Source organism: Anolis sagrei, chromosome X (genome assembly GCF_037176765.1).
Source record: "Anolis sagrei isolate rAnoSag1 chromosome X, rAnoSag1.mat, whole genome shotgun sequence".
NCBI lineage: Eukaryota > Metazoa > Chordata > Lepidosauria > Squamata > Dactyloidae > Anolis > Anolis sagrei.
Window position 1 is genome coordinate 83,641,831 of NC_090034.1, and position 25,979 is coordinate 83,667,809.

General features: G+C 40.4%; 2 protein-coding genes across 2 annotated transcripts; one reads left to right on the plus strand and one right to left on the minus strand.

The window, feature by feature from the left end:
- Positions 1–2,517: 2,517 nt before the first annotated feature.
- LOC132780414 (ferritin heavy chain B-like) lies at positions 2,518–7,554 on the plus strand. Its single transcript, XM_060784122.2, has 4 exons — positions 2,518–2,619; positions 6,602–6,748; positions 7,141–7,266; positions 7,381–7,554. Exons 1-4 carry the CDS (start codon positions 2,518–2,520, stop codon positions 7,531–7,533), a joined length of 528 nt encoding a protein of 175 aa, XP_060640105.1. The 3' UTR covers positions 7,534–7,554.
- A 1,891-nt stretch (positions 7,555–9,445) lies between these two features.
- On the minus strand, positions 9,446–25,753 carry ZBTB8OS (zinc finger and BTB domain containing 8 opposite strand). Its single transcript, XM_060784121.2, has 7 exons — positions 25,513–25,753; positions 22,735–22,759; positions 19,955–20,076; positions 16,522–16,604; positions 15,470–15,522; positions 14,567–14,603; positions 9,446–11,371 (listed from the first exon to the last, which is right to left on the minus strand). Exons 1-7 carry the CDS (start codon positions 25,619–25,621, stop codon positions 11,285–11,287), a joined length of 516 nt encoding a protein of 171 aa, XP_060640104.1. The 5' UTR covers positions 25,622–25,753; the 3' UTR covers positions 9,446–11,284.
- Positions 25,754–25,979: the final 226 nt, after the last annotated feature.

Genomic DNA, 25,979 nt, shown 5'->3' on the forward strand with positions numbered 1-25,979 from the left:
TCCTTTCCTCGATCAAAGGAAATAGATAGTAATTTTTAAAAAGCATGAAAAGGCTTATCTCTACATTATTATTCCTTCGAGATATTTAGAAGTAATTTCCTCTTGTAAACACAACTGTCACATTTTCTCAGGAGAAGAGGAACGTTCATTTAATGGGAATTTCAGGCAGTATTTTCCAGTTTATTTATTCATTTTTATTTATTGTGTCAATAGCAAATTGAGGGTACAGTTGTAATGTATATAAAGACAAAAACAAAGTTTAAAATTATGCTAAATGTCCTTTGACCAGTAGCTGGCCACTTGGAGTGCCTCTGGTGTTGCTGTAAGGTCCTCCATTGTGCATGTGGCAGGGCTCAGGTTGCATTGTAATAGGTGGTCTGTGGTTTGCTCTTCTCCACACTCATGTTGTGGACTCCACTTTGTGGCCTCATTTCTTAAGGTTGGCTCTGCATCTTGTGGTGCCAGATGCAGTCTGTTCAGCGCCTTCCAAGTTGGCCAGTCTTCTGTGTGCCCAGGGGGGAGTCTCTCATTCGGTATCAGCCATGGTTTAAAGTTCCATGTTTTAGCCTGCCACTTTTGGACTCTCGCTTGCTGAGGTGTTCCTACAAGTATCTCTGTAGATCTTAGAAAGCTATTTCTTGATTTAAGGCGTTGGTGTGCTGGCTGATATCTGAACAGGGGTTGGGCTGGAGATGTCAATGCTTTGATTCTTTCATTATTGGCTGCTACTTCCTGGTGGATGTCTGGTGGTGTAACACAGACTAAACAGTATAATTTCTCCAGTGGTGTGGGGTGTAGACATCCTGCGATAATGCGGCAATCTATGCTGACAATCGTGCCATCAACGCCCAAGCAGGGAGCTTTGAAATGGTTGAACAGAAGCTGTCCGAAGCTTTAGGTGCTCTTACTGCCTATTACAGAGAAAACCAGCTGATTCCTAAACCATCTAAAATGCAGATGTGTGCTTTTCACCTTAAGAACAGACAAGCATCTCATTGCAATGCTTTACCTATGCTGGAAACCACCCTGAGTCCCCTTGGGAAGATAGAGTGGTATACAAATAAAATATTATTATTACTATTATTACTACTACTACTACGTGGGAAGGAATCCCACTGGAGCATTGCAGCACCCCAAAATAACTTGAAGTTACCCTGGATCATGCTCTGACTTACAAGAAGCCTTCTTGACTATCAAGCAAAAAGTGGGTGCTAGAAATAATATCAAACAAAAGCTGACTGGCACAACCTGGGGATCACAACCAGACAGAATGAACACATTTGCTCTTGCACTTTGCTACTCTGCTGCTGAATACACACTCCCAGTGTGGAATACATCTCAACATGTTAAATTTCTAGTTGAATCGAATTATTAATTATAATTCCATTAATTCCTCCATATTTTACTCTTTTCTGACTTCTTCCTCAACACTGCATGAAACCCAGAAATCTTTTTCCATAAACATTCCCAAGTTCTAAGATCTTTTTTGACAGCCTTTCTCTTAAGTAATGTTTCTACTCTCTTAGTCTTTTAGGGATTTGGGGGATTGATCATAATGTTCTGCTAATGGGGCGCTATCTTCTTGTGTCTCTGCTTGGTTCGATTATGTTGCACTTTGGGCATCTCATGAGGTCAAATCATTCACTAGAAAGGGATGCTCCCACTTGGGAAAACAGAGCACAATAGGAAAAGATTGCATTACAGATAAAGGAAGCCACGGCTCCAGAGCTGAGTGACTCTCATTCATGGAGTCACCATAAATTCAGTGTTGACTTGATGGTCATTAACAACCGAAACATGATCAGAGCAGGGCTGCTTATCCATATTTGCCTTAATTGGTCAGCACATGCTTCATAGACATATAAAAGAAGAGAACAATACAATAATGAGGGCTGGACATATTTGGAAAGCATCTCTCTGGCACTTGAGCTGTTTCCCATTTTTTATGAGGCACCATTTTACAATGCCATTGTAGCCAATGGAACTTGGGCATCTGTGGATTTTGGGATCCAAAGGTCCTGGTACCAAATTTTAGTGGATACTGAAGACCTATTCTATCCAAGGCTGGATCTACATTGCCATAATGTGCAGTTTTGAAATGCATTGAACTGGATTCTATGACAGTGCAGACTCATCTAATGCAGTTCAATTCAGTTCAATCTGCATTCTGAAACCACATTATGTGGTAGTGTATATCTAGCCTGAGAATAGCCCAGTTCCTAGGTAGGCTGTGGTTACTGGATACATGAGAGCAAGAATCCTTCCTATGGACCTTCAGGATCTCTGTTAAAGGTGACTGTGTTGCTTGGCATCACCTGTGTTCTTCCCTGGTGCCATGGAGACCCTTGTGTCACACTGCAAAGCCATGCGCTCATCTCCATTTGCTATTTAATGGCATTCCCTGTCCATTGAGTCCCCTCATATGGAAGAACAATGGTGGTGAGTCACAGGCCTTCAGCAGAAATATTCAGTACCTATACTTGGAGTGGCCTTGACTGAACCGGGAGCCATTGAGATATGGGCTCTCAGGTGAACCAGAACTACCATGTGGACTGCGAGGCAGCAGTGAACTGCGTGGCCAACCTGGAGCTTTATGCCAGCTATGCCTACCTCTCCATGGTAAGGCTGTGTGACGTTTCTCTCTTGTGGAACATGCTGAGAACCTCTCTTCATTGGGTCTAAATAGGATGTGTTTCAACAGCACTACTCCTAAACACCAAGGGACAGGAAATAACACTAAAATCAAGAGAGGAACTAAATCGGCTAGATTCCACTATCTCATGGTTTCATTATCACCAGATCAGAGAAAACTACAAGATAGATAAAATAGTAGGTTTCGAAACAAAGAAATCTTTCTGGGATAATATACTAACAACCGATACAAAACTTATAAGAAAAATATATAACCAATTATTAATTTGGGCCACAGAGACAGAGCAAGTCAAGTCCAGTATGATAAGCTGGTCAAGAGATATAGGTCAATTGATCCCACTAGCAGATTGGGAAAAATTTGGAAAAATAAAATCAAATATACATATGCCACCGACCTAAAAGAGAGCTGGTATAAGATCTTTTATAGATGGTACCTAACACCCGAGATATTAGCTAAAAATAAGGACAAAACAAAGGACTGATGTTGGAAATGCAAGAAGGAAAAAGGCATATTTCTACACATGTGGTGGAACTGCAAAAAGATAAAAAAAAATTGGGTACAAGTCCCTAGGACGATGGAAAAAATATTAGAGATAAAATTCGAACTAAGACCAGAAATACTATTATTAGGACTCCATAACCTTAAATTGGAAAAGAATGAGGACAAACTATTTTTCTATTTAACAGCAGCTGCTAGGATGGTCCTAGCAAAATTGTGGAAAACTAAAGAGATTCCAACATTGGAACACTGGACTAGCAAGATAATGGAAATAATAAACATGGACATTTTGGCACAGAGAATCTCTCAAAACTATAGAAAACCTCAAAGAACCAACTGGAAATCAGTATTAGGAGGGAAATAAGGAAATGTACACAATAGATCTATAAATGTAATCCAAGAAAAAGGTAAACGTAAAGAAAAAAAAGGGACCGAACATCCCGAGCAAACAAATCTACTGACAATTTTTTTAAGGCGAGCAAGCACAAGGTGATAAACAAAACTTAGTATTTATTTTGAATACAATATTCAAATACAATATGTAAAATTGAATACATTATGAAAAATCAAGAATGTTTGAACCACCCTGGACAAACCTAGAAGTACCCAATTTTTACCCTTGTCGCCCCTCCTACCTACCGTCTTCCCCCTCCCCATATGTAACCCGATCCCCTTTTCCTTCCCAGCCTCCCCTCTCCTCCACAGCAACCCTCTGTAACCCCCCCATACACACCCATCCCTTGTTTTTACCAAAGTGTATGCAAAATAAAATCAATAAAAATATTTTATATATATATATATATATATATATATATATATATATATATATATAAACAGCACTACTGGGCTTAACCCCTTTGATTTGGGAGAATACTCTCCCTCTCTCTCCCCCATCTCTATCTATCTATCTATCTATCTGTCTGTCTATCTAAACTCTATTAATCTATCTGTATCTACCATATCTATCTACCCTACCTACCTACCTACCTACCTACCTACCTATTGCATGTATCTCTACTTACCTAACGTATCTATCCATCTACCCTGCCTATCTATCTATCCGTCTATCTGCCTGCCATATCTATGCACCTACTCTATCTATCTATCTATCTGTCTATCTATCTATCTATCGGCCTACTATATATATCTATCTAGCACAGTGGTTCCCAATCTTTTTTTGACCAGGGACCATTTTGACCAGTGACACTTGACCAGGGACCACTCTCCAACATTAGTTCCAAAAGGGTTACAAATCAGGTTTTGGTCAACTTTACATTTGGTTTGGTTATTTGGGGTGCAGATTCAAAATTGCATTGCATAGATCACATCAGCTCTAGTTCCTGATACAGAACATATGCCATCCTGTAGTCACAATCTGCTCGCCCACAGAAAACCATATTTAATAAGCCTCAGCAATATAAAAGGGTTTTGCAAGACCAGTTGCTCTCTTTGCAATGGTGAAGCCGAGGACCATATTTTAGTTCTTGTAGACCACTGGTGGTCCACAGACCACAGGTTGGGAACCACCGATCTAGCATATCTATCGACCATATCTGTCTATCAATCTATCTGCTTACCATATCTATCCAACTACCCTATCTGTCTGTCTATCTGTTTACCACATCTATCCATCTACCCTATCTGTCTGTCTGTCTGTCTGTCTGTCCGTCCGTCCGTCCATCCATCCATCCATCTATCTGCTTATCATATCTATTCATCTATCATATCTAACTATCATCTATCTGTTTATCTATCTACCATATCTATCTGTCTATCTTCCATATCTATCTGTCTGTCTATCTATCTACCATATCTATCTGTCTATCTACCATATCTATCTGTCTATCTGTCTGTCTATCTTACTGGTTTTGGGGGAAATCCCATAGCACATTTTGCTCTAGTTTTTCAGTGAACATCTCATAGAGTTTCAATCTATCTATCTATCTATCTATCTATCTATCTATCTATCTATCTGTTTGTCTATCTTACATATCTATCCGTCTATCTATCTTCCATATCTATCTGTCTGTCTGTCTGTCTGTCTGTCTGTCTGTCTGTCTACCATATCTATCTGTCTACCATGTCTGTTTACCGTATTTATCTAGCTACCATATGTATCTATCTGTCTGTCTATCCATCCTGTTTCCCCAAAAATTAGCCCTAGCATATTTGAAGTCCAAAACACCCAGAGGGATGAAGTTTGCCCATCCGTGATCTATCATATCTCTCTCTCCACCATGTCTATCTATCTATCTATCTATCTATCTATCTATCTATCTATCTATCTATCTATCTATCTATCTATCTTTTTTCCTGCCGGCAATACTGAAATTAGTGTGCATCATACAATCAATGGAGTTTTAGAATAAAAGAAATATGGTAAATTCACAGAGAAGGAGGCTATTGCTATGGGAGGAAGGGCCCAGCAAAGGGCTTCAAGATCCAAATACTTCTTTGCAAATTTCAGTGCTTTTGGCAAAAGCTTGTTTTCCTTGGGCCCCCAACTTGGCAGGCAGATGCCGCTTCCATTATAGCCCAGTATTTATTTACACCCTGGTGGGAGGCCCATTGGGCAAAGTGCCCAGAGAGAATGCAGCTCAGCGCAAAAGAGGTCCACTCCAGTTTACAGAAAGCCATTCCCAATTGCGTTTTCCTCATTTCTACCTACTTTCGCATACAAGTGTCATAGAAGCACGAGGAGAACAGCTCAATAACATTATGCAACACGATTTTGGTCCCTGGGTTATAAATATAATTTCTTAATTGGTTCTATCATATCATTTCTTAATTTGTTCTACCAGTGGCGCAATGAGTTAAACCCTTGTGCCAGCAGGACCAAAGATCAACAGGTCAGAGGTTCGAATCCAGGGGGAACACAGATGAGCTCCCTCTGTCAGCTCCAGCTCCCCATGCAGGGACATGAGATAAGCCTCCCCCAAGGATGGTAAAACATCAAAACATCTGGACATCCCCTGGGCAACATCCTTGCAGACGGCCAATTCTTTCACACCAGAAGCGACTTGCAGTTTCTCAAGTTGCTCTTGACACACACACACACACACACACAGAATCATAAAACACGAGAAAATTCTATTAAACTGGTTTTGGGAGAAATCCCGTAGCACATTTTGCTCTAGTTTTTCAGTGAACATCTCATAGAGTTTCAATCAATTCAACAGAGTTTGTGGCAGCTACAAAAACAAAGTTTCTGGAGTAGAACAATTACTTTCAAAGTAAGTATCACACAATTAAACAGGGAATAACACTTTCAAACCAGGAACAGAATTTTTTTCATATTTTGTTACGTAGAGTAATTTGTGAGTGTGGAAGCTGATGGATAGGATGTATATGAAACCAGTAGGAAATGTCGGAAAATGTTGATGACTGATAAACTGATCTAGTGAAGGGCCTTTGATGGTTACCTGTTCTTCTCTCCCTCCTTGATCCCAGTCCTACTACTTTAAGCGTGATGACGTGGCTCTGAAGCATGTGGCTGACTTCTTCAGCAAAGAGTCCCTCAAGAAGAGTGCAGATGCAGAGGCATTTCTCAACTATCAGAACAAGAGAGGAGGGTGCATCATCCTGCAGGACATTCAGGTGAAGGGCTGAAGAAGCAATCTTTCATTCATTGACAAAGGCCTGGACTTGGCCTGAGTTTGGTGAATATGGAGAAACATGAGAGTTGTCCATTCCCATCATCATTCTGGGAGTTGGGGGGGGGGGGGATGTTTAACTTTTAAATGCAATTTTAATTGTATTTTAACTTTTTGTATTCCCGACGCAAATATTTAATTTTAATTTAATCCAGACAAGACAGAGGTCCTTTTCGTCGATCGTAAACCGGATCGGGGTATAGGGTGGCAACCTGTGTTGGACGGGGTTACACTCCCCCTGAAGTCACAGGTCCGCAGTTTGGGTGTCCTCTTGGACTCATCACTTACGCTTGAGTTATGGATTTTCTTCATTGCTGCTTGGTCTCTCCTTCTCAGAAGCCAGAAAAGGATGAATGGGAGAACAGTTTGGTGGCCTTTGAGAGCGCCTTGCGGCTGGAGAGCATCCTGAACCAAGCTCTCCTGGATTTGCACCATCTCGCTCTGCAGAAAGGGGATCCGCACGTAAGTGAACAAGGAGGATGGGACTGAGAATACACCCAAGAGTACCCATTCAGACACATGCAACTTGTAAAAAGTTCTTCACTCTTTCAGCCTTCCTACTTTCCTTCTCTGCAGATGTGCGACTTCCTAAAGTCCTTCTTGGAGGACCAGGTGGCAGCTGTCAAGGAGCTAGGGAGCTACATTTCCAACCTGCGGCGCCTGGAAGTGCCCCACAATGGCCTGGGGGAGCACCTCTTCGATCAGCACTCCTTCACAGAGAGTGCCTGAGCTCAATGACTGCTGGCTATTTGTTCCCAGAAGTCTTTGTAGTAATAAAAAATAGACTACGTTTACTGTTAGTCAAGTGAATATACAGATAACCGGTAATACTTGTCTGCTTTCTCCCTTCTCCGGCTCTGAGGCCTCCCTCACAATGTCTTCATGGCAATGTTCTCACTCTCTTTGCAGCCCCTTCCTTCTTTCTTTTCCCTCAGACACCTTCCCTCCTCCTCCTTTTTTCTTCCCTCCCTTCATACCTTTTCTTTCTCTTCCTTTTTCTTTCTTCCCCTTCCTTCCTTCCTTCCTTTCCCTCATGCACCTTGTCCTTCTTTCCTTCCTTCCCTAGCTTTCCCTCATATACTTTCTCTCATACACCCTAGCTTTCCCTCATACACCTTCCTCTTTCCTTCTTCCTCTCCTACCTTTCTTCTCCTGTTCTTTATTTTTCTTTCCTTTCTTCTTTTCCCTCATGCACCTTGTCCTTCTTTCCTTCCTTCCCTAGCTTTCCCTCATATACGTTCTCTCATACACTCTAGCTTTCCCTCATACACCTTCCTCTTTCCTTCTTCCTCTCCTACCTTTCTTCTCTTCCTTTTCTTCTGTTCTTTCTTATTTTTCTTTCCTTTCTTCTTTTCCCTCATGCACCTTGTGCTTCTTTCCTTCCTTCCCTAGCTTCCCCTCATATACTTTCTCTCATACACCCTAGCTTTCCCTCATACACCTTCCTCTTTCCTTCTTCCTCTCCTACCTTTCTTCTTCTGTTCTTTATTTTTCTTTCCTTTCTTCTTTTCCCTCATGCACCTTGTCCTTCTTTCCTTCCTTCCCTCATATACTTTCTCTCATACACCCTAGCTTTCCCTCATACACCTTCCTCTTTCCTTCTTCCTCTCCTCATACCTTTCTTCTCTTCTTTTTCTTCTGTTCTTTTTTCTTTCCTTCCTTCTTTTCCCTCATGCACCTTGTCCTTCTTTCATAGAATCATAGAATCATAGAATCAAAGAGTTGGAAGAGACCTCATGGGCCATCCAGTCCAACCCCCTGCCAGAAGCAGGAATATTGCATTCAAATCACCCCTGACAGATGGCCATCCAGCCTCTGCTTAAAAGCTTCCAAAGAAGGAGCCTCCACCACACTCCGGGGCAGAGAGTTCCACTGCTGAACGGCATCCCTTGCTTTCCTTCCATCCCTTGCTTTCTCTCATACACCTTTGCCTCTCCTTCCTATCTCCTCCTCCTTTCCTTTCTCCTCCTTCCTTTCCCTTATTTTTATTTCCTTCCTCACTTTCCCACATGCACCTTGTTCTTATTTCCTTCCTTCCCTTGCCTCCATCATACATATTTACCTCTCCTTCCCCTCTTCCTCTACCTTTCCTTTCTTCACTTCTCTTCTTTCCCTTTTCTTTCCTTCCTCCCTTTTTCTTAAACACCTTGTCCTTCTTTCCCTCCCTTGCTTTCCCTCATACACCTCTTCCCTTCTTTCTCCCCTCCCCATACCTTTCCTCCTTTCTCTTCCTTCCTTTTTATTTCTTTCCCCTTCTCTTTGTATTTCTTTTTCCTTCCTTCCCCTCGTATATATGTCACCTTTCTTTCCTGATGACACTACAGAGGGCCATTTCACCTAGCAAGAGCCAATCCTTTACCAAGGGCCAATCCAGTGACATCACAGAGGGCCACTTCACCTCTCAACAGCCAATTCTTTACCTAGAAAGGGCCAATCCAGTGACATCACATAAGGCCACTTCACCTAGCAATGTGTATAGATATAGATGTGGATGGTAACACTGAACCTCAGGCAGAAATCAAATGAAAAGAATAGGGATAAAATTCTATGAAGAAAAAAACCCCAATTTTAGAAAATTTTGTATTTGAGACATAGCAGCTTTCCTCTATAGCAGATCCATAGATTTTTACAGACTCGCAAGTCTTGGACACACATTTTAAGTACGAATTTTATTTACCTTGAAAATAGTTCATTCAACAGATATTTAAAATAAAAGCACATTTTATTTATTTGCACAATTAAGTGTAAATACACATAGTAAAAAGTGAATTTTATGTTAAAGAGCCCTTTAACATAACATTGAATTTGTAACCATGTGTTCTTGTTATTTCTGTCCTGCATTTAGCCAGAAATATATATCATGGAACTCAATAGCTAAGGTAAATAGGATACACATGTGAATACACACACACACATGTATATATATGTGTATATATGCACACATACATACACAAAGAGCAACTGAATTACTATGTCTAGGCCATGATGTTATGGGCCTTTAAACACAACGTAATAGTGCTGCACTTATATCAAGATAAAGGGGTAGAACCCCTTGGGGGAAATTAGGTTTTTAGGGGCATCAAAACACAGTCGTTTTGCTTATCCTTTAATCTTTGATAGGTTGAAAGCCTGTTTTTCATATTCCGAAGGCACTTTTAACACTCTTTCAATCCATGTTTTCAATGGTTTCTCGTTTACTACAGAACACGCAGAGCCTTAACAGAAGATCTACTACTATTTAATAAATAAAATATTTTAAACACATTTGTTGCCGCAATGGTTTGAGTCCGAGATCTAGTTTCGAATCCTTGTTCAGATCTGGAAATTTGGTAGGAGACTTTGGGCAAGTCACACTCTCTTAGCCTTAGAGGAAGGCAATGGCAAACCTCAATTGCTTTTCATTTTTTGAGTTGCTATGAGTTTTCCAGGCTGTATGGCCATGTTCCAGAAGCATTCTCTCCTGGCGTTTCGCCCACATCTATAGCAGGCATCCTGAGAAGTTGTGAAGTCTGATGGAAACTAGGCAATCAAGTAGGTCCAGCTAAAACCTCCCAACAAAGGATCCCACCGGGCAGCAATCAGCCAGGCTTTGGAGCTGCAAGGCCATTCAGTGCTAATCAAGGTGGCCAATTGCAACATTCACACTTGCCCCAAGCAGACAAGAGTTATTTTTCCCACGCAGGACATTCTACAGATATATAAACCTTACTAGACTAGTTTCCAAAAGATGTCACAACCTCCGAGGAGGCCTACCATAGATGTGGGGAAAAAGTCAGGAGAGAATGCTTCTGGAACATGGCCATGCAGCAGTCCGGTGATTCCGGCCATGAAAGCCTTCGACAACACATTTTCATTGTTTATTTTTAAAACTGTTCCATGTTTATATTCTATTTTAATGTTTTCCTATAACTAGGTCTCAAATTATATGGTCTTGGTTTCAGTATGAGCCTCTTTGATTTTCTTTTTTTGAGAACCAAAGCAGGATACAAATAGAAATAAAAACAAATAAGAAATATTGCCAAAACAACCCCCTTCCTAAGACTGGACTGCCATATATTCGGCATAATCCAGATTCAAGCTCCAGTTCCTTTTTGTGCAAACTTTATCACACTGAGTTTATGTGACATCCAAACAACCAAGAGGTAGTTTTATTATGATCAGAAGATGGTGTTCAAGTTCTAACGCTTTTTTCATCCCCGAAGAAGGACAATTAATTTCCCCAACTCCATTGAAAACAATACAGGCAGTACCATCAGGATAGTCCTTGGTTAATATTTCCATTCATACAAATGGAAATTGTTTCTTGCATGATGCATCATCTGGATCTGGATATTCCTAAAGGGTCACTGCCACCTTCATATTGATCTTTCTACCATCACCATTCATCAAACCAGCTCCCAAGTCATTCCAAAGTGGCAAATTCCCTTCCTGTGTGATATTTCTGCCAGGAAATGTGAGCAATGCCCTTTGCTTCCTTGGTTTAGATGTCAATGATGACAAACACCTCGGGCTTCTCCTCCTCATGGATCTGCATGGCTGAATAGGTGATTGCCTTGACCTCGGTGCCCTGGGAAAGGCAAGGAAAAACACAATACATCTGCAACTTTTGGTGGCCTAGGGATTGGGAAGCAGCACCATTTGAGAGAGACAAGAGAAAGAACCAAATACTGTAATAGAAGAAGCTTCTTCATCAACCTCTTGACCAGGGCTCCCAACACTTGGACTTAAGCTCTTTTTAAGCTCTTTTTTGTATTTATATTTGAACTAGCCGTCCCTTGCCACACATTGCTGTGGCCCACATGGGGGTTCTGTTTGGGAGGTTTGGCCCAATTTTATCATTGGTGGGGTTCAGAATGCTCTGTAATTGTAGGTGAACTATAAATCCCAGCAACTACAACTCCCGAATGTCAAGATTCTATTTTCCCCAAACTCTACCGGTGTTCACATTTGGGCATATTGAGTATTCGTGCAGAGTTTGGTCCAGTTCTGTCATTGTTTGAGTCCACAGTGATCTCTGGATGTAGGTGAACTACAGCTCCAAAACCAAAGGACACTGCCCACCAACCCCTTCCAGTATTTTCTGTTGGTCATGGGAGAACTGTGTGCCACGTTTGGTTCAATTCCATTGTTGGTGGGGTTCAGAATGCTCTTTGATTGTAGGTGAACTATAAATCCCAGCAACTACAACTCCCAAATGACAAAATCAATTTTTTGAGTGAAGGGCATACATTGGGTTGTTAGGTGTCTTGTGTCCAAATTTGGTGCCAATTTGTCCAGTGGTTTTTGAGTTCTGTTAATCCCACAAACGAACATTACATTTTTATTTATATAGATTATTGTATGTTTACTTTTAAGCTTTTTATTGTATTTCTATTTGAATTACTTCTAAGCTTGTTATTGTATTTATCTTCGAATTATTATCTCATGTTTATTATTGTATGTTTAAATTGATATGTTAATTGTTTAAATTCATATGTATATGTGTAATGCGGCATTGTATGCCATGGATTGTAAGCCACCCTGAGTTCCCCACTGGGGTGAGAAGGGTGGGGTATAAATGTAGTATAATAAAAAAAAATAATTAAGTCAGTCTTGTTAATAGTAATGATTTGCCATTTCATTCATTACTTTGGAGAGGGGATGTAGGAATTCTGAGCAGGCATGGGAAAACTTTGGCTCTCCAGGTCTTTTGGACTTCAGCTCCCAGAATGTTGGAAATAGCAACCATTCAAGCCTTCACTCTTTGTTAATGTATACATTTACCAGTTTGACTAACCTCTTTGGTGTGGGAGGGGCTCCAGACATATTACTGTACTGAGCACATTCAGACTCAAGGCTCCAATTTGGTATCAGTATGTTTTTGGAATTCAATGTTAACAGTTTGCTTTAGATCTTAGTGGAGGTGGATAGAGTATGCTTTTTTGTTTGGGCCCTGCCTATCTCCACGATTGTATCTCCCTCTATGAACTGGCACAGACTCTTAGATCTACCGGGGAGGCCCTTCTCTCACTCCCACCACCGTCTCAAGTGCGGTTTGCGGGGACAAGGAAGATGGCCTTTTCAGTGGTGGCCCCCTGCCTTTGGAACGTGTTCCCTAGAGAGATAAGACAAGCCCTGTCACAGGCCTCCTTCCACAAGGACCTGAAAGCCTGGTGGTTCCAGCAGGCTTTTGGAAATGATTAGCCCCAGGCCCTAGCCTATTATTAGTTAGATCCCCGCTTTGCACTCTACCCATTTACTACTTCATTGTACTAGCCCTGGTCTAGCTCTATTATAGCTATTCAGCAACCCCTGGAAATGAATAGCCTCAGGCACTACCCTGGCCATAAGTTAGGGCCCTGTTTTGCACTTTATCCACTTCTCTGGCCTTATGTATCCCTGTTGGTCCAGCCCTCTTATAGCTATGCAGCAGGCCTTGGAAATAAATAGCTCCAGGTCCCACTCTGGCCATCAGGCAAGATCAGGCCTGCACTTTACCCACTACCGGGCCTTAGTCTACTTCGTTATGCTAGCCCAGTCCTCTCATAGTTGAGGCCCACTCTGGAATTATGGCCATTGGTAGCTGAACCTGCCCAATGGAAATTAGTACTGAACTGCCTTTTAATTTTAAATATGTACGACTGTTGTGGAGCCCCTGGTGGCAAAGTGGGTTAATAATTAGGTATTATTATTATTATTATTATTATTATTATTATTATTGGGCCCCCTGGTGGCGCAACTGGCTAAACCACTGAGCTGCTGAACTTGCTGACCGAAAGGTCGCAGGTATGAATCCGGGGAGCGGCGTGAGCTCCCACTGTTAGTCCCAGCTTCTGCCAACCTAGCAGTTTGAAAACATGCAAATATGAGTAGATCAATAGGTTCCACTCTGGAGGGAAGGTAATGGTGTTCCATGAAGTAATGCCAGCCACATGATCTTTGAGGTGTCTATGGACAACGCTGGGTCTTCAGCATAGAAATGGAGATGAGCACCAACACCTCAGAGTCAAACATGACTAGACTTAATGTCAAGGGAAAACTTTACCTTATCTATGACTGTTATATAGTATCATGTCTATGTTTTATTTATAATGTTTATTTTGTATGTTTTTGTGTCGGTAAATGCAATGCTTTACCTATGCTGGAAACCGCTCCGAGTTCTCTCAGGGAGATAGAGCGGTATACAAATAAAGTATTATTATTATTATTATTATTATTATATACACAACAAAGTTATTATTTACTATTTATTATATTATATAAATGTCAGGAGAAAATGCTTCTAGAACAGTGGTTCTCAACCTGGGTTCCCCAGATGTTTTTGGCCTACAACTCCCAGAAATCCCAGCCAGTTTATCAGCTGTTAGGATTTCTGGGAGTTGAAGGCCAAAAGCATCTGGGGACCCCAGGTTGAGAACCACTGTTCTAGAACATGGCCATACAGCCCAAAAAGCCTACAACAACCCAGTGATTCCGGCCGTGAAAGCCTTCGACAATACATAATAATAATAATAATAATAATAATAATAATTATTATTATTATTATTATTATGATGGACTTCAATAAAAACAGATGCCAGGAACAGTTTACTATTTGTTTGCTTTAAGAAGCAGTGAGTACTTATACTTAAAGACTTTGAACTATGGACTAGTGATTAAGAATGAGGTTAGAGTTTCAGTCATGAAAGGAAAGAGGCTTACTTAAATCAATCTGAGGGTTGGCTTTCTCAATCTCAAGGCCCAAAGAGTGCTAACAGCATTTATGACAGCATTTATGACTTACCTGGGGATGTTTAGACAGTGAGAATTCCTCTCCCCACCTTAAAAATGAAAAAAAACAAAACACTAGATTAAACGGTTCCTTCTTTCCTTCCTTTTAAAGTAATTGTTCCTAACTATACATTTCCCTTGCACCCATTTGCAGTGACTTCCCACCCTTTGGGTTACAGACCCTCATGTACAGTCCTAGATTTCTTTTCTATTACAATATTTTTCCATTCTTCCTTCTAGCATAGTAGTTATTTAAATATTCCATACGAAAACTCTGACCGATTAAATGACGAAGCCTTCTATAAAAATGTTTCCTCCCTTCCATCCTTCCAATGGTAGAAATGGATCCCAGACGTTGAGAAAGTTGTTTGGGTGTTTCCTTTGTTCATCATGGCCCATTGATCCATCCCTGCTCTTCTAAAAAGATGTTTACAACCCATTCTTCTCTTGTCGGAAGGTTTTTCCAACATTGGACATATAGCATCCGTGATGCAATTATCATGTTTGTCATTTAGTGACTTTATTTGTTTGGCATTCCCAATGAAAATAATCCGGGCTTTAATTGTAACTTTGATTAAAATTTTTCCTGCAGTGCTTTTTTGTACCTTGCCCAGAATTCCCTTGCTTCCTGACAAGTTCCTACTTGCTCCTTACATTTCCGACACTTATCATGGCTTCCCTTATACATCTTAGCAAGTCATAGTTTTTTTTAATACAGCAAACAACATGTTATTTGCTTTTACAATTCATTTTGTATGGTGCAACTTTAACATTAAAAAGTGGACAGGGATAAAATTCTATACTTAATGTCAGGGGAAACCTTTACCTATACATCCTCTAAAAATCGCTATCTCTTTTCAGGAGCTAAATGCGTGACTCAGTTAAATGAATGGCAACTCTGGGTGATTCTGCTTACCCAATAGACCTTATTTTGAATCTTGATCGATCAATAGAAAGCACTTTGATTTCCTGGTAAAAAAGTGGGAATAAAGAGGTAAATGTTAGTTACAATTTTTTAAAACACACTTCAGAGAGATCTATTAAGACCTGATAAAGACTCCAGGTAACTCAATCCAAGATCAGATAATAATAATAATAATCATCATCATCATCATCAACAACATTTATATCCCGCTTTTTTTCCTCACAGGACACAAGGCGGCTTACAACATATTAATGTCATAGAGACAACAATCTGAATAACTATATCCAGACCAATAAAACAATCAATAAATATAAAACATCTAAAAATTGAGAATTTAAAAATAATATACATTCATGTGGCATCATGTCAAGTTATATTGCACTTCGCTCCAGTCAATAACATTATGGCATTTTCTGGCGTTTCAGACTAAATTTCTTTGCTGAATTCCTGTCTAAACAGAAATGTTTTTAACTGGTTCTTAAAAGAAGAAATAATAATAATAATAATAATAATAATAATAATAATAATAATAAGTGACTGTTTACAATTATCAAAAGTAATTCAGTTTGGAAGTTAGGGAATTTGGAACTGGATGGCTCTTGTGGCTACGTCTAACTCTACGATTTTATGATTTTCTTGCACGACCACCTGATGATTCATGAAACTGGTCATGTATTATTATTATTATGATCATCATTATCATCATCATCATTCCACTTCTTCTCTTTCAAGGGATATTCAGACAGCTATCATCACCTATTTATTTTCTGTTTACCTTTTTCTTTATTATTCTGTAGCATACCCAGAGAAGATTTATGTGCAATTTGAAAGGAAACCTTGCTTTGTAATTTTCACTTGGCCCCCAAATTATCCCTCTTTCAACGTCCTATTAGCTTATTGTAGTGTTTTAATGCCGACTCCAAAATGCTAGGTTTAGAGAAGATAGATCCAATGGCCTAGAATATAAGAGTGTGTCATCTGGAGCATGACGTAGAATGCATTCCAAGAACCAGTCTATAAACTCAAATACAAGAAACACTTACCCTAGGAATGAAAAACTCCTCAGCGCTGAATTTATAGAGCCACTCATCCAGGAAGTGAAAAAGAAGAGACAACAAGTCATGTCCTGTTGGAGAAGCAGAAAAAGAACAGTCCTAAGTGGAGAATCTCTCTCTCTCAATGCAAAGGAAGGCTTCCAGATGAGACACAGATTCCAAGAAGAGGCCCAAACATTCGTCCTATTCTCTCCAGCAACAGGTACAGACAGGTGAGGGGTAGGAGGCCTACACTGGTGCAAAGATCATCAAGACAGCTCATGTTCCCTCTTAGAGCACTTAATTATGTTAAGAAATCATGTGACCTTCCAGGTCCTGCAGCCTGGTAAATCCAGAACAGACCTTTGCAATAATAAATAAATAAATAAATAAATTAATAATAACGATGATGATGAACACGTCAAACTACTCTGGGACTTCCGAATTCAGACTGACAGAGTTTTGGAGCACAATACTCATGATTGTGTTAAAAAACAAAGTATGGATTGTTGCTGTTGCAATCCCAGGTGACAGCAGGATTGAAGAGGAGCAACTGAAAAAGCTGACACAGTATGAGGATTTAAAGATCGAACTGCAAAGACTCTGGCACAAGCCAGTAAAGGTGGTCCCAGTGGTGATCGGCACACTGGCTGCAGTGCCTAAAGACCTTGGCCTGCACTTAAACACAATCAGCGCTGACAAAATTACCACCTGCCAGCTACAAAAGGCCATCTGCATGCATTATTCACAGATAGATCACACAGTCCTAGACATGGAAATCATATATCGGACAGATGGCAAGCTATTCAACCTCAGCAGACTGAAAGCCAAAACCAAGGTTACAACAACATCTGTTATAGAACTCCAGTATGCTGATGACAACGTCGTCTGTGCGCATTCAGAAGAAGATCTACAAGCCACTCTAAACACCTTCGCAGAAGCATATGAGAAGCTCGGCCTGTCATTGAACATTGAAAAAACCAAGGTGCTGTTCCAGCAGACACCAACCAACCCCTCCCCAATGCCAGTGATACAGCTTAATGGTGTAACATTAGAAAATGTTGATAATTTCCGCTACCTTGGCAGCCACCTCTCCACCAAAGTCAACATCGACACCGAAATACAACACCGCCTGAGCTCTGCGAGCGCAGCATTTTTCCAAATGAAGCAGAGAGTGTTTGAGGACCGAGACATCCGTAGGGATACCAAGGTGCTTGTCTACAAAGCTATTGTCCTCCCAACCCTGCTATATGCCTGTGAGACGTGGGCTGTCTACAGACGTCACATGCAACTCCTGGAACGATTCTATCAGCGCTGCCTCCAGAAAATCCTGCAAATATCTTGGGAAGACAAGCGGACAAACGTCAGCGTGCTGGAAGAAGCAAAGACCACCAGCATTGAAGCAATGGTCCTCCGCCATCAACTCTGCTGGACCGGCCACGTTGTCCAGATGCCCGACCACTGTCTCCCAAAGCAGTTGCTCTACTCCGAACTCAAGAACGGAAAACGGAATGTTGGTGGACAGGAAAAGAGATTTAAAGATGGCCTCAAAGCCAACCTTAAAAACTCTGGCATAGACACTGAGAACTGGGAAGACCTGGCCCTTGACCACTCCTGCTGGAGGTCAGCTGTGACCAGCAGTGCTGCAGAATTTGAAGAGGCACGAATGGAGGGCGAAAGGGAGAAGCGTGCCAAGAGGAAGGCGTGTCAAACCAACCCCGACCGAGACCGCCTTCCACCTGGAAACTAATGCCCTCACTGCGGAAGAAGATGCAGAGCAAGAATAGGGCTCCACAGCCACATACGGACCCACAAGAACACTGGAAGACAATCATCCTCAGAAAGCGAGGGATCGCCTAAGTAAGTAAGTAAGTAAGTAGACACTTGGGAAGTGTCCGACGTGTGATCCAATACAACAACCAGCATAGTGATCTTGTTTGCAGTGTACTAATCTTGTTGTGTTTCAAATAATAAAAAATACTTTATTTATATCCTGCCCCTTCTCCTCGAGGAGCCTCAGGGTGGCTAACAACAAGGAAGAACCATATAAATAGTCGCAATCACACAAACAAATCCGGAGGAATTAAATCAGAACAACAAATCAAAGGAACAAATCATGATGCATAGAGAAGAGTAAATCACAATAAACGTGTTAAATAAAACTAAAAAAAATCGTTCATAAATATTAAACTATGTAATAATTAAACATGTAGTAAACTAACAAGGAGGAGCTTCAAGGGTTCAGGGGCAGAATCAACTCTTTGGATACATTCAGTCCCTCTTCCATTTACCCATTGCCCAAAGTGGTTTTTAGATGGCAGTTGAGGAACAATCCCTGCCTGGAGTTTTGGTAAGATCATTCTGATTATCATTATTGGCCTTAGGTAACAATGTTGGGGGGGAAATCCCTGCCTGTGGTCTTGAAAGATCATCATCATCATCACTCTTAGGTAACAGTGCTGGAGAATAATCCCTGACTGTGGTCTTGAGAGATTATTATTATTTGATACACAACAAGATTAGTACACAGCAAAAGTTCACTCTGCTGACACCCAAGTGTCTAGGACTGTGTGATGTATCGGTGAATAATGCATGCAGATCCAAGTAAGGTGGCCTTTTGCAACTGACAGATTTTGTCAGTGCCGATTGTTTTTAAGTGTAAGCCAAGGTCTTGAGGCACTTCACCCAGTGTGCGGATCACCATTGGGACCACCTTTACTGGTTTGTGCCAGAATCTTTAAAGTTCTATCTCTAAATCCTCATATAATAATAATAATAATAATAATAATAATAATAATAATAAGCCTTAGGTAACAGTGCTGGAAACAATCCCTGCCTGTGGTCTTGGAATAATAATAATAATAATAATAATAATAATTATTATTATTATTATTATTATTATTTGAAACAAAAGATGAGTCCACAGCAGACACTCTGCTGGCTGTTGAACCGGACCACACGTCGGACAATAATAATAATAATAATAATAATAATAATAATAATAATAATAATAATACGATAACAGTGCTGGGGAACAACCCCTGCCAGTGGTCTTGGAAAGCTGATGCTCTTGGGACAACGGCGACAATGATGCTTTTATCTCAACTAAGATGCAAAGCAGCTCACAACATTAAGAAAGAAAGAAAATGGCAAAATGCCTTTTATTATGGCTTACATATATTTGCTTTTACTCCAAATAGGGCTATATAACTACATGGACACGCCCTGTATAAGGGAGCTTCAGCCAGTAAATACAGTAAATACAGATAGCAGCAAATATTCTGCTGATTCTTTCCAATGACCAAAAGAGTCTCCTATTATCGGCCAGGTACGTTGGCCTGCAGCTCTACCATCCGTGGCCCATTCGGTTGCCGGGGATGATGGGTGATGGTCCCACCATGTATCTTTCAGGGTCAAGTGGGTTCCAGGACGGCCCTCCTACCTTCTGCCTCCACTTCAACAGTGTCCAAGGGCTCCACGGTCTCTGCATCCGTCATGTACCCGAACATAGCCATAGCGCACTGCTCAAAGGCCTCTTCCAAGGTGTCTCCCCAGGCATGCAGCCTAAACACACATCATAAGGAAGCAGGTAAAAAATATAAGGCACCGCAAGGGAAGGAACAGTTACCCAAAGTGCTACACTATTTATATGAAAACTCCAATCCATGTATAGGTAAAGGTAAAGGTTTTCCCCTGACATTAAGTTCAGTCATGCTCTGGGGTGTGGTGTGCACCTCCATTTCTAAGCTGAAGAGCCAGCGTTGTCCGTAGACACCTCCAAGGTCATGTGGTTGGCATGACTGTATGGAGTGCCGTTACCTTCCCACCGGAGCAGTACCTATTGATCTACTCACATTTGCATGTTTTTGAATAGCTAGGTTGGCAGAAGCTGGGGCTGGCAGCAGAAGCTCACGTCGCTCCCCAGATTTGATCCTGCAACCTTTCAGTCAACAAGCTCAGCAGCTCAGCAGTTTAACCCACTGCGCCACCGGAGGCTCCAATCCATGTATAGCAATTACTTTTTAAACTTTGTAAATGCCAGATGTCTGTTCCCTGCTTTCTCTGGGAACTGAAGATACAGAATGCCAGTTGTGTTACGTCTGTTGTGAGGAAACAGCATGGAGATGCTTTCTGATAAAATAATTTATTGCGGAATGAGCTTTTTGTGGATCATAATCACTTGCTGCTGTATTTTGATCTTTGCACCATGTGTGTTGATGTATGTCTTTTATAGTGGCGTGTATTGATACATGTATTTTGTTGCATGCATTGTACTTTGATGTGTTTTGACTGTATTGTACCCTGCCTTGAGCCATAAGGAAAGGCAGGTAACAAATAAAATGTATTATTATTAATGCCTTCATGGGGCAGTAAAACAACAACAACAATGTATGTGTTACCTGCCAATAAGCAGATTAATGGACGAACGTGTTTTTGTGATCATAAACTATTACTGCTATATTTTGATCTTTGTATCATATGTTTTGGTGTATGTATCTTAGAGTGGTGTGTTATATATATATATACATACACATACATACATCTTATAGTAGTGTTGTTTTATATATATGGTAAAGATTTCCCGACATTAAATCCAGTCGTGTCCAACTTTGGGAACCCCCATACACACACATACTAGCTGTCCCCTGCCAAGCGTTGCTGTGGCCCAGTCTGTGTATATGTTTTTTGTGTATATATGTATATGTATATGTATATATGTGTATATACAGGGAGCCCCCGGTGGCGCAGTGGGTTAAAGCACTGAGCTGCTGAGCTTGTTGATCGAAAGGTCGCAGGTTCGATTCCGGGGAGCGGTGTGAGCTTCCGCTGTCAGCTCTAGCTTCTGCCAACCTAGCAGTTCGAAAACACGCAAATGTGAGTAGATCAATAGGTACCGCTCCAGCGGGAAGGTAACGGCGCTCCATGCAGTCATGCTGGCCACATGACCTTGGAGGTGTCTACGGACAACGCCGGCTCTTTGGCTTAGAAATGGAGATGAGCACCACACCCCAGAGTCAGACATGACTGGACTTAATGTCAGGGGACTACCTCTACCTTTACCTATATATTTGTGTATGTGTATATATGTATGTTTGCATATGTATGTGTGTATATAATATATATATATATATGTGGTTTTGCACATGCATTGTAATGTATTTTTTATTTTTTTGGCTTTTAAAGTCCCTTCTGCTGTTTTTTTCCGGTGTTTTATGAGTGATAGTCACTCGTTGGCTTGATAGGTGTATTGTGTCCAAATTCAGTGTCAATTTGTCCAGTGGTTTTTGAGTTATGTTAATCCCACAACAAACGTTAAATTTTTATTTATATAGAGATATATACACACACATACACATACATATATATTTGTATGTATTTTATGTTGATGTGTTTTGACTGTGTTGTACCCTGCCTTGAGGAGATGCCGGTAACAAAACCATCTATTATTGTTCTGATTGTGATTGTTATTATTACCATTATCATCACCTTCATAATAATAATTATATATAAAAAATAATTTATTTGTTACTTGTCTCTCCTTATGGTTTGAGCTGGGGCACAATGTAGTTAAAATACATCATCATCATTCAATACATTAAATAAAGTGCATATATTAAAACATATTTCCATAAAACACACATATTAAAATACACAGTAACCAAGATTAAAATACAATAGGCATAGAATTTAAAATTCAGAGTTAAAAATGGACTGCGATTTATTAGAAAATACATTCTTATTTTCTATATGTCCAGACAATGTTGGACGATCAGCTTTGCATTATGTTTGTTGAAATAGGATGGAATCATATCATCAATTAAACGATGATCAATGGTGATTCACCACCAGAGCACAATTGACGGAATAGAGAATGAGTCACAGTTTCTGCTTTGGGAGGAGCAGAAGGGAACATGCAATACCTAGCAATATTGCTTCCTTTCTCCTTGTATGGCAGTGGTTCTCAACCTGTGGGTCCCCAGATGTTTTGGCTTTTAACTCCCAGAAATCCTAATGGCTGGTAAACCGGCTGCGATTTCTGGGAGTTGTAGGGCAAACACCTGAGGATCCACTGGCTGAGAACCACTGGTGTATGTGATCTGGACATAATAACTACATTGTACCCTGGCTTGAGAGTTGAGGAGAGGCAGGCAACATATTATTATTATTATTATTATTATTATTATTATTATTATTATTATTATTAAATGAGTCAATACTCACTGCACATCAGCCGTATGATCCAAATCTACAGGGGGAGCAAAAACAACAAGAAATTATTTAAAATACTTCTTAAAAAGGAACAATAAGTGGGCAGACAAAACATCTTCATGACGTTTTAAGAGAAGCCATTGAAATCCACAAGCATGTGGACATTTTCAACAGAAAGGAGGAAACGATGAAAATGAACAAAATCTTGCTACCAGTATTTTTAAAAAACTCTAAAATCAGGACAGTAAATAAAGAGCAACACTCAGAAAACTGGGGAATTCCAGACATGAAACAATCAGGGCAGCTAACACCTTCCAACAAAGGATTCCTCCAAGTAGGAATCGGCCAGTCTTTGACGCTACAAGGCCATTAAATTCTAATAAATGTGGCGAATTGCAACATTCACACTTGCCTCAAGCAGACAAGAGATCTTTCTCCCACCATTGGGCATTCCATATATATAATACAATATAATAATTATACAATATAATAATATATAATATTGTAAAAAATAATACTAACATAATTATAATAGTACTGATAATATACAATAATATATAATGGTAATACTGTTTTATTATTGCATATGTGTATATTTTAAGTTGTATTGTAATGTTTGTAATTGTGAGTTGCTTTGATTCTCCATACGGAGAGATAAAGAGGGAATACAAATAAATCAATAAATAAAATACAAATATTGCTAATAATAATAATAACAAGTATGGATCGTCAATGTTGCAATCCCAGGCAATAGCAGGATTGACGAGAAGCAACTGGAAAAGCTGACACGATATGAGGATTTAAAGACAGAACTGCAAAGACTCTGGCACAAGCAGTCAAAGTGGTCCCAATGGTGATCGGCACACTGGGTGCAGTGCCTAAAAACCTTGGCCTGCATTTAAAAACAATCAACACTGACAAAATTACCATCTGTCTGCTGCAAAAGGCCACCCTACTTGAATCTACACACATTATTCGGTGATACATCAGGGTCCTAGACACTTGGGTAGTGTCTGATGTGTGATCCAATACAACAGCCAGCACAGTGATCTTGTTTGCTGTGTACTAATCTTGTTATGTATCAAATAATAATAATAATAATAATAATAATAATAATAGCCTCTCACAAAACTATTTCCAACTTTCCTATTCTTTCCCTTGGAGTCAAGTTATGTCCATATTTAACAGGTTTTAAAGAAATGTATATAAATAAAAATGTAATGCTTGTTTGTGGGATTGACATAACTCAAAAACCACTGGATGTTTTGACACCAAATTTGGACACAATACACCTATAAAGACAACAAGTCACCATCACTCATAAAACACTGGCAAACACAGCAGAAGAGACTTAAAAGCAAAACAATAATACATTACAAAGCATGCACAAAACCACATATACACATACAAACACAGACACACATACACAAATATATAGACACACTAGCTGTACCCGCCACGCGTTGCTGTGGCCAACCTTCCCTCTCTCTTTCCCTCCTTCCTTCCCTCTTTCTTTCCTTCTTTCACTTTTTTATTTCCTTCTCTCCTTCCTTTTCTATCTTTCTTTCCTTCCTTCTCTCCTTCACTCCTTCTTTCCCTCTTTCCCTTCTTCCTTCCTTCCTTCCCACTTTCTGTGTGTATGTGTTTTGTGTGTGTATATATGCATATATGTGTATATATTTGTTTATATGTGTGTTTGCGCATGTGTTGTAATATATTTTTTTGCATCTATCATATACGTGTGTGTGTGTGTGTGTGTGAATGGCTGGATGGCCCTTTGTCAAGAAGGCTTTGATTATGTTTTCTTGCCCTGGTGAAGGGAGTTGGACTGTGTGGCAGCATTTCTCAACCTGGAAAGTCAAGACCCCAGGGAGGGGGGTTCACCAGGGGGGTGTCAGAATGGTCACCAAAGACCACCAGAAAACACAGAGTTTTCTGTTGGTCATGGGGTTCTGTGTGGGATGTTTAGCCGAATTCCATTATTGGTGGGGTTTGGAATGCTCTTTGATTGTAGGTGAACTATACATCCTAGTAACTACAACTCCCAAATGTCAAGGTCTATTCCCCCCAAACGCCATCTGTGTTCACATTTGGGCATATTGAGTATTCCTGTCAAGTTTGGTCCAGATCCATCATTGTTTGAGTCCTCAGTATTCTCTGGATGGAGGTGAACTACAATTCCAAAATCCAAGGTCAATGCCCACCACACCCTTTCAGTATTTTCTGTTAGTCGTGGGAGTCCTGTGTGCCAAGTTTGGTTCAATTCCATTGTTGGTGGAGTTCAGAATGCTCTTTGATTATAGGTGAACTATAAATCCCAGCAACTACAACTCCCAAATGACAAAATCATAATTTTTTATTTATGTTCACTCCTTGTGATGTGAAACATTTTGTTGCCAATTTTGGTGTAATTTCGTTCATTGGTTCTTTTGTTTTTAAGGTACTCATTATGCACAGAGCATTTATATATAGATAGATATATAGACACATATACACACACAAAACACTTATACACAGACTCTGTGTGTGGCAGGGGATGGCTAGTTGTTTTAATAATTTCACTGGCTTCAAATAAGTCCCATATTTAATTCCATTTTAGTGTTATGCTTTAGGTTTAAACATTGTGTGATTGTTTGTGTTTGGCTGCGTTGAGCCTCCTTTGAAAGAGAGAGAAAGCAAGAGAAATAGATAGATAGATTTGATTATAGATCAACCCCAGCCTGCATTTCTTGGCACCTTATTCATAAATCAGGAATGAAATCCTTTTCAAATAGATGGGAAAAGACTCACATTCGTACTTCTTCGAAATAGGCGCATATTTCGCTTTAATGAGCTTCTGGTCCTCGGTTAAATTGTAATCCCGGTAATTGTCCAGCTCCGTAGCTTCACTGAGAGCCATTCTAAGTTAAAATTAAGTCAAATCAATGGTTGTTTAGGGAGAAGGAATGGGAAGAGGTGGAGGGCACGGCCGGCAGCCTCTCTCTGCCTCCACTCTGCTCAGGTCCAGGCCAGGCGGCAAAGCAGGGCCTCTTCCTGGTTGCCTCTTAAAGAGACAGTAGCAGGTTTTGACGCAAGGGGGCACCTAGCAAGTTTGATTATTATTCAAACTTCCTAGGCTTTGTATTGTCGAAGGCTTTCATGGCTGGAATCACTAGGTTCTTGTGGGTTTTTTCGGGCTAAAGGGCCATGTTCTAGAGGCATTTCTCCTGACGTTTCGCCTGCATCTATGGCAAGCATCCTCAGAGGTAGTGAGGTCT